At 50.8% G+C, this 12,067-nt stretch overlaps 2 protein-coding genes across 2 annotated transcripts in view; one reads left to right on the forward strand and one right to left on the reverse strand.

The window, feature by feature from the left end:
* Snd1 (staphylococcal nuclease and tudor domain containing 1) overlaps positions 1-12,067 on the reverse strand; it is a 396,722-nt gene that overhangs the window by 51,497 nt on the left and 333,158 nt on the right. The gene's annotated exons all lie outside the window — the stretch shown is intronic.
* On the forward strand, positions 4,784-9,385 carry Lrrc4 (leucine rich repeat containing 4). Its single transcript, XM_032906853.1, has 2 exons — positions 4,784-5,559; positions 5,733-9,385. Exon 2 carries the CDS (start codon positions 5,833-5,835, stop codon positions 7,789-7,791), a length of 1,959 nt encoding a protein of 652 aa, XP_032762744.1. The 5' UTR covers positions 4,784-5,559; positions 5,733-5,832; the 3' UTR covers positions 7,792-9,385.

The following is a 12,067-nucleotide window of genomic DNA, read 5'->3' on the forward strand; positions in this document are numbered from 1 at the left end:
TTCTTGACTTCCTCCTTCTTTAGTTTAAACACTTTCCCCTACCTAACTTTCTTTAAAAGAGCAGAGATTTTAGAGAAAACAACTTTCAGAGCATCTGTGTTGCCCTGAACCATCCATTCAAGGAAGCTGTACCTTCTACTTATGGCTGTGGACAGTAACAGCATAGCTTTACTAGGCGATCAAAAGCAATAAAGGAGCCTCCTTTAAGATGAACAGAAACTCCCATGACCAGGTGATTCTAGAGAAGAAGCATTTGCACATGAGTGGAACTGAATGAGAAACACAAGAGTCCGTGTGTTCATTCACTGCACTGGATAGATAGGAGGTGGTGACTACTTCTTTGTGGAACATTTCTTACATGTTTTTATCATTACAAATTCACCAACCAATATATTTCCTTGTCTCTTTGGAGAGCAATTTTCATATTGTTTTCCCTGTCTCTGAAATCTCTTCCTTTTCCTGCCCTTACTCTGATTCTCTTCTTGTTGGACCTCCCCAAAAACATATTAGAAGCAAGATGGTACCCTGCTATTGCTGGCAAACCCCATGAGGCATTATGGACATCTAGTGGCTGCTTAGGATAATGCCTCAGGGACAGAGGTATTAGTAAAGTAGGGAGTGGGCTAGCCTGACAGCCCTGGGTCCCTCTACATGAACAATCCTTTGACTTCTTATCAGAGACCCAAGTCATATGGAACGGCATATCAGCACTATGGAAACTCCACCTTTACCCCCAAAGCAGTAAAATATAACATGTCTGCTCACAAAGAATACAGGGCAAGCATTTGACAACTGCTATCTTCAAGCCCAGGGTTTGAAGGCCAATTAGCCATATATCATCAGCATATTGACAGAAGGAACTTGGACAAACTTTGATATTAACTAGTCATTTGACTTTAGGAACATGGCCATGCCTCTTTGAGTTTCCTTAACAAGGGCAGAGTGAGAGGCCAAGTCACGATGATCTCTCTCTTAAGGATTCTTTAAAGCAAACACTCTGTGGTCTATGTGCTCTTCTAGTGATCAACTCTACTCCAGTCCTGGGGATGTTTACACTAAACTGAAGGGAGCACTCTCTCTTCAGCTCCATGGCCTATCTCCAAGGCTAGGCTACAATCCCAAAGGAACAGCCTTCTTCCCAAAGCTGCCTGTTTGAAAAGGAGGGAAAATCATGAACTATGAGAACTGAAAGGGACTTTCTAGTCCATTTCCTTGATTTTATAAATCAAGGCATACTTCATTATGCATCATATCTAATTAGAAAAACCAACCGTAACTCAGGTATCCCAACATAAGCTCAAGGCCCATTCTTCAAAACTGAGCTGCTGACCCAGGCCTCGCCCAGCGTCTTGAACACATCTTTAGCATTCTTTTACCAGTGCATATGTGAAACTGCCCATATTCTCAGCCCAGTGCAGTGTTGCTTCTTATTTACGTGTGAGCTGCCCTCTCTTAGTTCTTAGTGGTACCACTATAGATCCAGGCACCAGCCAGAACCACTTATTGTGAGGGAACTCAGTTTATCAAGAGTAGAGGCTGCAGGACTGCTTCAGGGCAGGAGGACTGGGACCTGTAGGTGCCAGAGCCTCTTCTTTAGTCTCCTCTGTAGGTCCCAGGAACTTTTGTGGCCTGGCTGGCTCATGGTAAGGCAGTCCCATGTAGAGCTCTACTGAATTTGGTAACATTTGCTCCCATCAGTATCGGCCGCATTTACTATGAGATAATCTTGTTCCTATGTAGTGGTTTAACCCAACTCAGCCCACCCTCCCATCTACCTTCACAATGCGGGGGCAGCAGTTGAACAGATGGGGCCCCAGTTTGCCTACACAGGCAGAAAACCAGCTCAGGCAGAGCCCCTCTCCCACCCAAGGAGTGAAGCGCCATACTCCAGTGTGCCACCCAGACCAAGTGATACCCACACCCCCGATATTCCAACATTCCCAGGAACACACTTTGCCTGCTCAGTGGGTCAAGAACAGAAGCGTTCCCCACAGATCCCTGGGGCACCAGGCTCACATTTCCTGGGTCTACACCACAGTGCTATCCTTCTTACACTGGGGCTTTTTAATGGGGAGTTCAAAGGATTGCAGGGACTTGGAGGTACATGCCTGGAATTCCAGAAGTTGAAAGGCTGAGGCTAGAGGATCACCATGAGTTCAAGATCAGTCTAGGCTTTAAAACAAAAACCCTCCCTGTCTCCAAGGAAAAAGCCACTACAGAGTCAAATGGAATTAGACCTTAGCATGATGGCATGACTTACCTGTTTTTCATCTCTCCCCTGGATTTCTCATCACAAGTGACACAAGTTTACGGGACTTATTTCCTCAGTCCTTTGTGGCATGTTCTTTCTGATTTATCATATATTCTTCACTGAATGTACAGTCTCTCCCCAACCTTGCCTCTACCACTGGCCCATGCAGTAGATACAGTGGATATTGTTAGGGATGAAATCACTGGTCTCATGAATTGAAGACTGACTGGAAAAGCTGAATGTCACTATCTGGCAGCAGGACAGTAAAGTAAGCAAGTTACTGCTTGCTGGCACTAAGTGCCTTCACCGGGAAATGGAGACAATAGGGGGCAGTCACTTCACCAGAGCAGTCACATATAGGTTCTTACTTAGTATGGTGGGCACACAAACAGCCTAACAAGAACAGGCAAGTGGAGGGTAAAATCTGACTGCATTACTCTGTAAGAATACTCTGAGGAATTATTTCCACACTAATCTGTGTGAGACCAGTCAGAGTTCAAATCCTGGTGCTACAACTTATTATATGTGTGTGACTCCAGTCACTCACATTTATTTTACCCATTCATAAAATGAATCATAAAGAAAGGGCTCAAAAATATCATCTGTTAATGATTTCCTTGACAGCAAATGTAAACTTCAAGGACTTGATGAAGGACAGGAATACTAAGTTTCGGACACTGCAACTTTCTAGGACTTCAAGAAGGTTTAGGTTTTGAAGCAGCAGATAATAATGAGATTATGGTTGTGGTAGAGTTTAGGAAGCTGGGAAATCCTGGGCTTCCTAATTCGTAAGCAACAGCCCACCTGGGGATAATGGGGTTAAACAAATACACTTGTTAGATAACGGGCCTGTAAGGAGTGAGGAGGGGAGGAGGCTGGATGGAGGGGAGAGTAAGCCCAAGCCAGACTCTACTGGATCTACATCACAGTGCTAGTCTAGAGATTGTTTCACCCTCGCACGCCGAGAAAAGAGGCTCTTTTATGGAGGAAATGAGTTGGCAAATGCTGACCTATGCTTTTACATTAGCCTGTCAAAGCCAGAACTCCCTTCCAGCAAGCTGCTGAGGGACTCCCAGAGAGAGGTTGGTGCAGCTCAAGGGGCAGAAGGCATAAATCACCTTACTGGTCCCCGCACACATGGGAGGGAAAGGGGGCAACAGTGTGACAAGGCTGCATGCAACTCCATGAATGAACCATAGGTTGCATCATGATGAGTTCCGGGAGCTCACCTTAATCCTCCCCAGGTTGTCATTCCCCCAGCTCCTTGAATTTGGTCTTTTTTTCCACTGTTTCCCGCCCCCACAATCCTCATTAAGAAAACTATCATTTAAAGTCCTAGTTACTGTGGGAGAGGGGAAGGGGGGCAAGAAAGTGTGAGAGGGAGAGGACTGGAAGGACAGGCACCGAGTAAGGGCGAAGCTCAAGCTCGGGGTCTTCTGACTCAACGCAGCCCTTGCGTCGACTCGGCTGCCTGCCTCTGGGTCCCCACCATCCTGCAGATCCAAACTCTGGCCGCGCAGCCAGGCACCCCGTCAGCATTCAGCGGGGGTGCGGATGACGCGGGCGCTCGCAGGAGGCCGGCCAACTGCTGCAGCCCCAACCAGGGCCGGCGCACCCCTGAGCCCAGCAGTCCAGGGCCGGAGGGTGCTGGATGGCCCAGGTGGGGACCGCGCAGTCTCCCGCTGCAGCCCCGCACCGCTCCAGCCTATCAGCGGCCAACCAGCCGCTCGCTCCGACCTGACCAAAATAGCTGCGAACGCCTGAGACTAGCGCGCAGCCCCTCACTTGACGCTCACTCCGACTCGCTCGCCCGCTTGCCCGCTTGGGCCGCTCCGATAGTCTAGAGGGGGTGGGGAGGAAGCTGGAGGGGAGGGGGGAGGGGGATGGGGAGAAAGAAGGAAGGAAGGGAGGAAGGAGGGAAGGAAGAAGAGAGGAAGGCAGGCAGCCTTCCGCGACTCGGGGCTGCGCGGCGCGGTCCGGCGCGCGCTGGAAGGCGCGGCGTTAACCCCTTGAGGGCAAGCGGCAGAGGGAGAGCGGTGTTAATACATAAGAGCACTGCATCACGCTAATCTTCTCCCTAGAACAGTATGCGTCAGCAGTACATTCACGTTCTGACTGAAGGACAAAAGGATGAGAGAGCAGTCTGCGTGGCTGCCGCCTGCAACACCGCGAGCCCGGCGCGAGGAGGAGACGGTGGGCGCCGAGCGCAGGGGCCCCGCTGCTGCCACCGCCGCCGCTAGCCAGTGGGGACCATGTTCACGGGCTTCGGAGCGTTTCCCGCAGGCGCTACCCCCACTGCTCACGCCGCCGTCGCCAGCGCTCTGGCTGCCGCAGCAGCCCGCTGGCAGCTCGGCTGCTGAAGGCTCCGGGAGCCCCAGTGGCGAACTCGCACTCTCCGCACAAAGCCGGGGCCGGCGGCGCGCCGGGAGCCCAGCGGTGGCGGGCGGCGGCGGCGCTTGCGCGCTGCCGGGGCTGCGGCCGCCGCCGCCGCCGGACCCGCGCCCGCCCCCGGACTCTCTGAAGGGGCCTGCGGTGTGGGGCGCGACCGCGGCGCTGCGCGCCCTCCGTTCGCGGACCGGGTCCCAGCGCCACGTCCACGCCGCTGCCCCTCTGGGGCCGGACGGATTACTGCTGCTCGCGCCAGCAGACGGCGGGACTGGAGAACTGAGCCCAGTTTTGGTCTTTTTAACCCTTCGGAGAAGAGGCGAAGAGAAAAGGGGGTGTGTGCCTAGGGAGGGTGAAGGCGCAGCGAACACCTCTTAACTCTCGCAGCCCCGCGAGCTCACGACTGCAATCAGCTGCCGCCAGCTCCGGGCGGCCGACGCCGGGAAAACGGAGTGGAGAGCAGCGCAGCAACCAGCGAGCGCGGCCTGGGCGGCTTCGGGAGCGCCCCCGCAACCCCATCCCCCGCGGCGGCCCAGGGAGAGGGCTGGGGGCCCCGGAGACACACTTTGGGGATGAAGCGCCTTCTCCAGCGGCTGGAGCAAGCCGGTGCCAGGGTCCAAGGACAAAGCAGGGAAGCGCTGGTGGCGCCGCTCCTCGGGCTCTCGGGGGGGCATGCACCTGCATAGCCCGCCGGGCCTCGGCTCTCCCTGGCGCGCCTCAACTCCCCGGCTTCGCCGGCTCCGGATTTACTAGAAGCCATTTTGTCTCCCCCACCCCTTCCCTCCCCTCCCCTCTGCCCTCCCTGCCCCCACTACTTCCCCCTTTGTTAATTAAAACTAAAGTCAGAATGGGAGCGATGAGCCCGGCTCTCGTGGAGAAAGCTTAAGGACACAGCGCTGATTCTTTCCTGCTTTCCTTCCGAGGTAGGTGACAGCAAATTGGGTGGGGATGGTTGCAACGTGGGAGAGAGTCTTAGCTTTCTATGGGCTGGCCTTGAGGGTGGGCTAGTAGATGAGGGGCCGCTCTGTAGTTTCACAGGGTTTTTCTAGGCCGATCTGCTTGTCTCTAATCGCCCCCTCCCCACCTCCTTCTCCAGATGGAAAGAGGAGCTCCTAGCTCACTTAAGCCGGGGTAAGGCTGGTTCTCTTTTCCAAGCCAAAATCCCAGGCGATGGTGAATTATGAACGTGCCACACCATGAAGCTCTTGTGGCAGGTAACTGTGCACCACACCTGGAATGCCGTCCTGCTTCCCGTCGTCTACCTCACGGCGCAAGTGTGGATTCTGTGTGCAGCCATCGCTGCTGCCGCTTCAGCTGGGCCCCAGAACTGCCCCTCCGTCTGTTCCTGCAGTAACCAGTTCAGCAAGGTGGTGTGCACCCGCCGGGGACTCTCTGAGGTCCCGCAGGGTATTCCTTCCAACACCCGGTATCTCAACCTCATGGAAAACAACATCCAGATGATTCAGGCCGACACCTTCAGGCACCTCCACCACCTGGAGGTCCTGCAGCTGGGCAGGAACGCCATCAGGCAGATCGAGGTGGGGGCCTTCAATGGCCTCGCCAGCCTCAACACCTTGGAACTGTTTGACAACTGGCTGACTGTCATCCCCAGTGGGGCCTTTGAGTACCTGTCCAAACTGCGGGAGCTCTGGCTTCGAAACAACCCTATTGAGAGCATCCCCTCTTATGCCTTCAACCGGGTGCCCTCCCTCATGCGTCTGGACTTGGGGGAACTCAAGAAGCTGGAGTATATCTCTGAGGGGGCTTTTGAGGGGCTGTTCAACCTCAAGTACCTGAACTTGGGCATGTGTAACATTAAGGACATGCCCAATCTTACACCCCTGGTGGGGCTAGAGGAGCTTGAGATGTCAGGGAACCACTTTCCTGAGATCAGGCCTGGGTCCTTCCATGGCCTAAGCTCCCTCAAAAAACTGTGGGTGATGAACTCACAGGTCAGCCTGATTGAGCGGAATGCTTTTGATGGACTGGCTTCCCTTGTGGAACTCAACTTAGCCCACAATAACCTCTCATCTTTGCCCCATGACCTCTTCACTCCCCTGAGATACCTAGTGGAGTTGCACCTACACCACAATCCTTGGAACTGTGATTGTGATATTCTGTGGCTGGCTTGGTGGCTTCGGGAGTATATACCCACCAATTCTACTTGCTGTGGCCGCTGTCACGCTCCCATGCATATGCGAGGCCGCTACCTGGTAGAGGTGGACCAGGCCTCCTTTCAGTGCTCTGCCCCCTTCATCATGGATGCACCCCGGGACCTCAATATCTCTGAGGATCGGATGGCAGAACTGAAGTGTCGGACTCCCCCTATGTCCTCTGTGAAGTGGTTGCTGCCCAATGGGACAGTGCTCAGCCACGCCTCCCGGCACCCACGGATCTCCGTTCTCAATGATGGCACCTTGAACTTTTCTCGTGTGCTGCTCATAGACACTGGAGTATACACATGCATGGTGACCAACGTGGCAGGCAACTCCAATGCCTCGGCCTACCTCAATGTGAGCTCGGCCGAGCTCAATACCCCCAACTTCAGCTTCTTCACCACTGTAACAGTGGAGACCACAGAGATATCACCTGAGGACATAACACGGAAATACAAGCCTGTTCCCACCACGTCCACTGGTTACCAGCCGGCATATACCACCTCCACCACGGTGCTCATTCAGACCACCCGTGTGCCCAAGCAGGTGCCAGTACCCTCGACAGACACCACTGACAAGATGCAGACCAGTCTGGATGAAGTCATGAAGACCACCAAGATCATCATTGGCTGCTTTGTGGCAGTGACTCTCCTAGCTGCTGCCATGTTGATTGTCTTCTATAAACTTCGCAAGCGGCACCAGCAGCGGAGTACGGTCACAGCTGCTAGGACAGTAGAGATTATCCAGGTGGATGAAGACATCCCAGCAGCAGCATCTGCAGCAGCAACAGCAGCTCCGTCCGGTGTATCAGGTGAGGGGGCAGTAGTGCTGCCCACAATACATGACCATATTAACTACAACACCTACAAACCAGCACATGGGGCCCACTGGACAGAAAACAGCCTGGGGAACTCTCTGCACCCCACAGTCACCACTATCTCTGAACCTTATATAATTCAGACCCATACCAAGGACAAGGTACAGGAAACTCAAATATGACTCCCCCTCCCTCAAAAACTTATAAAATGCAATAGAATGCACAAAAAGAGCAACTTTTGTACAGAGTGGGGAGAGACTTTTTCTTGTATATGCTTATATATTAAATCTATGGGCTGGTTAAAAAAGATTATATTAAAATTTAAAAACAAAAAAAATCAAAACAAAACTATTTTCTAACTTGTAAGTTCTATTTAAAGGGGGAGGGAAGGGAATCTTGGCAATGCTGTGGGTAGGAGCCTCAAGTCAACTGGTGGAAGGTGGAAACGGCTAAGACAAAACAAACTAAAACAACCAACACCCCTAAAGTGGCAGGGTGTGGGCTGCTGGGGGGAGGAAGGATAGACTGCATCTGTCAATTTTTAGAAGATGCTTCACAGGATCTAGGAATACCATTTCTACAGACATCTTTCTTAAGCTGAGAGCTGTCTTTACAGATCTATCTTATTAAAAAAATAATTTTAAAAAAGCATCACAAATTTGTACTGTGCCAAAAGGTTGAGAGGCAATATTTTTTTCCTTCAGAGACAGTGGGGAAGATAGATCTGTAAATATTATTTTAAGTAGGAAAACCACCAAAATTCCAACTAATCCTTACAGGGGCTGTTTCTTTGTACATGTGCACAAGTCCTCTGGGTTTGTGCTTAAGACTGGCATGTGTCTCCCCTGACAGTGCTCAGGACAGCCTGGAAGGAGAGGAGCTGGCGTAGCTCTCAGTCAAATGCTTTCACATTGCACCAGATTCCTGCAGTTGGGCATAACCCACTCTGCAAGGCATGTGTCTATTCAGGGTTTCCCGGGAGGAGGCGGCCTGAAGGGGGTGCGGCACCGGGAAGAAGGGAAGCAGAGCAGCAGAGGGGATGATTCACAGGAGGGAGGCCATAAATCAGCATTGTGCCGTGTCCACCTGTTGTTCCGGGTATCTGACAAATGATTGTAGACAATGATGACATTTTATGATTTTTCAAAAAAGATCTTGCTTGTTTTAAGGTGGGAAAGGAGGATAGGCTGGGGATGGGGACTTGGGGGAGTGGAAGCTTTTCTCATGCTTACGATTTGGTGACTATTCATTCTAAATGCTGATTCATTAGGGATTATTACAGCTGATGCCAACTAGTTGTGGTGATAGAGTGGGGGCAGAACATGAGTCGAGAGGGGAAAAGGAGAGCTAAAAAGGGCACAGGCTCCATTTAAAGAAGCCTTTGCCAACCAGGATGTTTTGTGTGTGTGTGTGGGGCATGCTACAACAAAACTGACAAGGGGAACAGACAAATGAGTTGGGCATGGAGTTCTGTTGAATGGGGCATCAAGGTGGGAAGCTTCCCTCCCCTAGGCCTACCTCCAGTAGTTACAAGCAGGGGCAAGATCTGTTATTCTGGTCCATTTAATGATGTAACTTTCAGTTATTACTTTAGCTTTAAGAGGAAATAAAAGGGTTCAGATTTGAAATGGGGTGGTACGGGTGGGGGATGCCAACAAAAGAACACTGATTGTAATGTGAGAAAAGTGTATTTTTGTATTTTAATAAATATTGTTCAATTTTTAATTCAATGTCCCCAAAGGGTTAAATTGAATAAGATTCTGAACCTATACAGTCTTATAAGCATTGACCGAGTCATTTATATTTAAATGAAGGGGGTGGGGAGGGAAGAGGCACTGCGTGGGGGAGGGAGACAATGTTAATTTTCTTTTAAGTGTGGGAAAATGCTAAAAGCTGTCAACCACCTTTCTTTAGTTTAAATAAATGCACTTCGACTCCAGTGCATCTTCCACAAGCTAAGTGTGTTAGTCCCTGGCTTTGTTGGGGATATAACCAAATTCTCCATGCCCTGGAAAAGGCAGGGGAAATGGGTCAGCTTCAGCTCCTGGGACCTGGCCAGAAGTGAACGGCCACCTCAGCAGAACCGATGGCCGCTCAACCCAAGGACCCTGGGAGGCTTGGAGTAAGAGGGACGCAGCAATGTAGTTTGGCTGCAAGTCTCAATAAGCAGTGTTGCTCAATAGTCAGATGTGGTTTGGAGGAGGTGGGGGTCTGGCTCTGGAGGTTCACAGAGCAATGACTCCCAGGGAGGTTCCATGAACAAGGACCTCGTGTTTCTTAAGTGCGTATTTATACACACTTAAATAATGCAGGGAATGAGGACTGAGTGGGTGCGATCTATCTGGCACTGAGAAGGGAAAGAGGCAGGCAGCACTTTGCAGCAGCTGGCTAAGAAATGGCCAATTTCAAATCTTCCTAGGTATACAGATCACTTCTGTGCCTATGGCAGCACATACACACTGGTATGCACTTAAAATGCAGGCAACAATCGTTGGTTCTCCCTGTCCTTCTTTTACTATGTATTCCTAATAAAGAAAACTGCAGCAGAGCAAGGGGTGGGACTTGGCCTAGGATCAGATGAAAATCCAAGAAATGACTGTGTTTCCTAGTGCCACAGGACACAACTCAGGCTGCTGGGGACAGCTTCCTGGGTATGCATTCTGAGGCAAGTGGGGATGAAGTTGCTGCCTCAGCACAAGGTGGGGCTCGGATTTCTGATTTCCTAACATCCCCTTCTTTTTTGACAGCTGTCTGGGAAGTCAGAAATTATGCAGTAACTGCAATGACAAAGGGTCTTGGGCTAAACAAAGGTCTGAGGATAGAGGAAGAGAAATGGGAAGAATCCTAACTAAGGAGGAATGCCTTTGTCCTAAGAATGAGCATATGCTGTCTGCTCTTGGAACCTGAAGGGATGAGGGTGGGAAACTAAGGGGGCACTAGGCAAAAGTGTCCTTGGCATTTCAAGTGCAGCTCTTTCCCCAGGAGGCTTATCTGCTGGCCTGGCAGATAAGAGGTGGCTCTCTATGGCCATGCAGCTGGGGTCCCTTAAGCAGGAGCTTGGGACATTTTTTCGGAAGAGCACTGAAGTGAGGCTCTAAGGCTGCGTTAATGACTCATTCTCAAGCCTGGCCAAGCTGTACGGCTGGTTACCTGGGAATGGAACGTGGGTTGGTAGCTCTTCAGGGGTAGTTATAGCAACACATTAGAGGAGAGACTGCAGCTGAGTATATAGAATTTTCATTATAGAATTTTTAAGGTCATGACAATTACTTAGCCTAATTTTTAAAAATATTTTCTAGTCAAGGAAACTGAGTGCCACAGAAATGGAAAGACATATCCAAGGTCACACTGACAATGGAAGAGGTGAGACTAGAACTGGAATCGCTTGACTTCCTAGCCAAATGTGCTTTCCCCCTTACTAATATGCAACTAAAATGGGACTTCCTACTGATACTTTTGTGTTCTCTTCCACCCCAGTCAGCTCAGCTACCCTGTAAGGTCTGACAACAGGAGCCCCATCTATGCATAGGGAGTTAGAGTCTCAGGAGTGCACATTGAGCACTGGACTCATAGGCCCAGCGGCAGACAGAAACTGCAGAATCCCACAGAAGGTGAAAGCTACAGAGGAGAGATGGAAGTAGGAAGATGGTGTTTCCAGTGAGAAAGAGGACTCGCTTCCTCGCAGCCATAGGCTGGAGAGCTCTGCAAAGCAGATGCTGAACCGGCCTTAAAGCTCCGATTAGATGCTGTCTCCACAGGGAGTGGTGTCTGCCTTTGGCCCAATAATGATGAGACTGGGATGGAGAACAGGGCCGTGGTTCCTCTCCTCTACTGTACCCTGCCTTACCTTGGCTCTTATAAACTGTCTACATCTGTTTACGAGGTGGGGGTGGAGTGTGTGTGGCTTTCAGAGGACAACTTGTGGGAGCTGGTTCCTTCCTCCCTCGTGTGTGCCGAGGCTTAGTAATGAGTGCCTTCACCTGATGAGCCACTTAGTTCTTTAAATGCCACACTGTGGTTACCATTTCGATAATCTACTCCAGGACTGCTTATCACCCTCTGGTGTAATGCCGCACCCCATTATCAATGAAGGTAGACAGGTTAGTCTCTAAGGCATAGAGACATTAGCTTTATCATGACTATTTAACATGTACCGAGGCCAGCAACCTGGGCTGAGCAACATGCAGAGTCAACGGCCTCTGGCTTCCATCACTGGCTGATGGCTAGGGACTGTACTCCAAGCTTTCTAACTCAAGAGGGTAGAGCTCACAACTGATGGTCTAACATTTCAGTGCACCAAGGCAGCAAGGGCTTAAAATTAAAGAGAAAGGGGGAGAACACTTGGGTCTGATTTCATCTCCTCTGCTGGCCCAACACAGGCACTGTCCATGCTAAACTGCAAGGCAGCCTTTGGCTCAAAGTGACTGCTTTCTATCCACTTAGAAAGCACCCTCTCCT

This window comes from Rattus rattus, chromosome 6 (genome assembly GCF_011064425.1).
Source record: "Rattus rattus isolate New Zealand chromosome 6, Rrattus_CSIRO_v1, whole genome shotgun sequence".
NCBI classification, from domain to species: Eukaryota; Metazoa; Chordata; class Mammalia; order Rodentia; family Muridae; genus Rattus; species Rattus rattus.

Coding starts and splice junctions, on each gene's coding strand:
- Lrrc4 (XM_032906853.1), top strand. CDS start 5,833: ATGAAGCTCTTGTGGCAGGTAACTGTGCACCACACCTGGAATGCCGTC.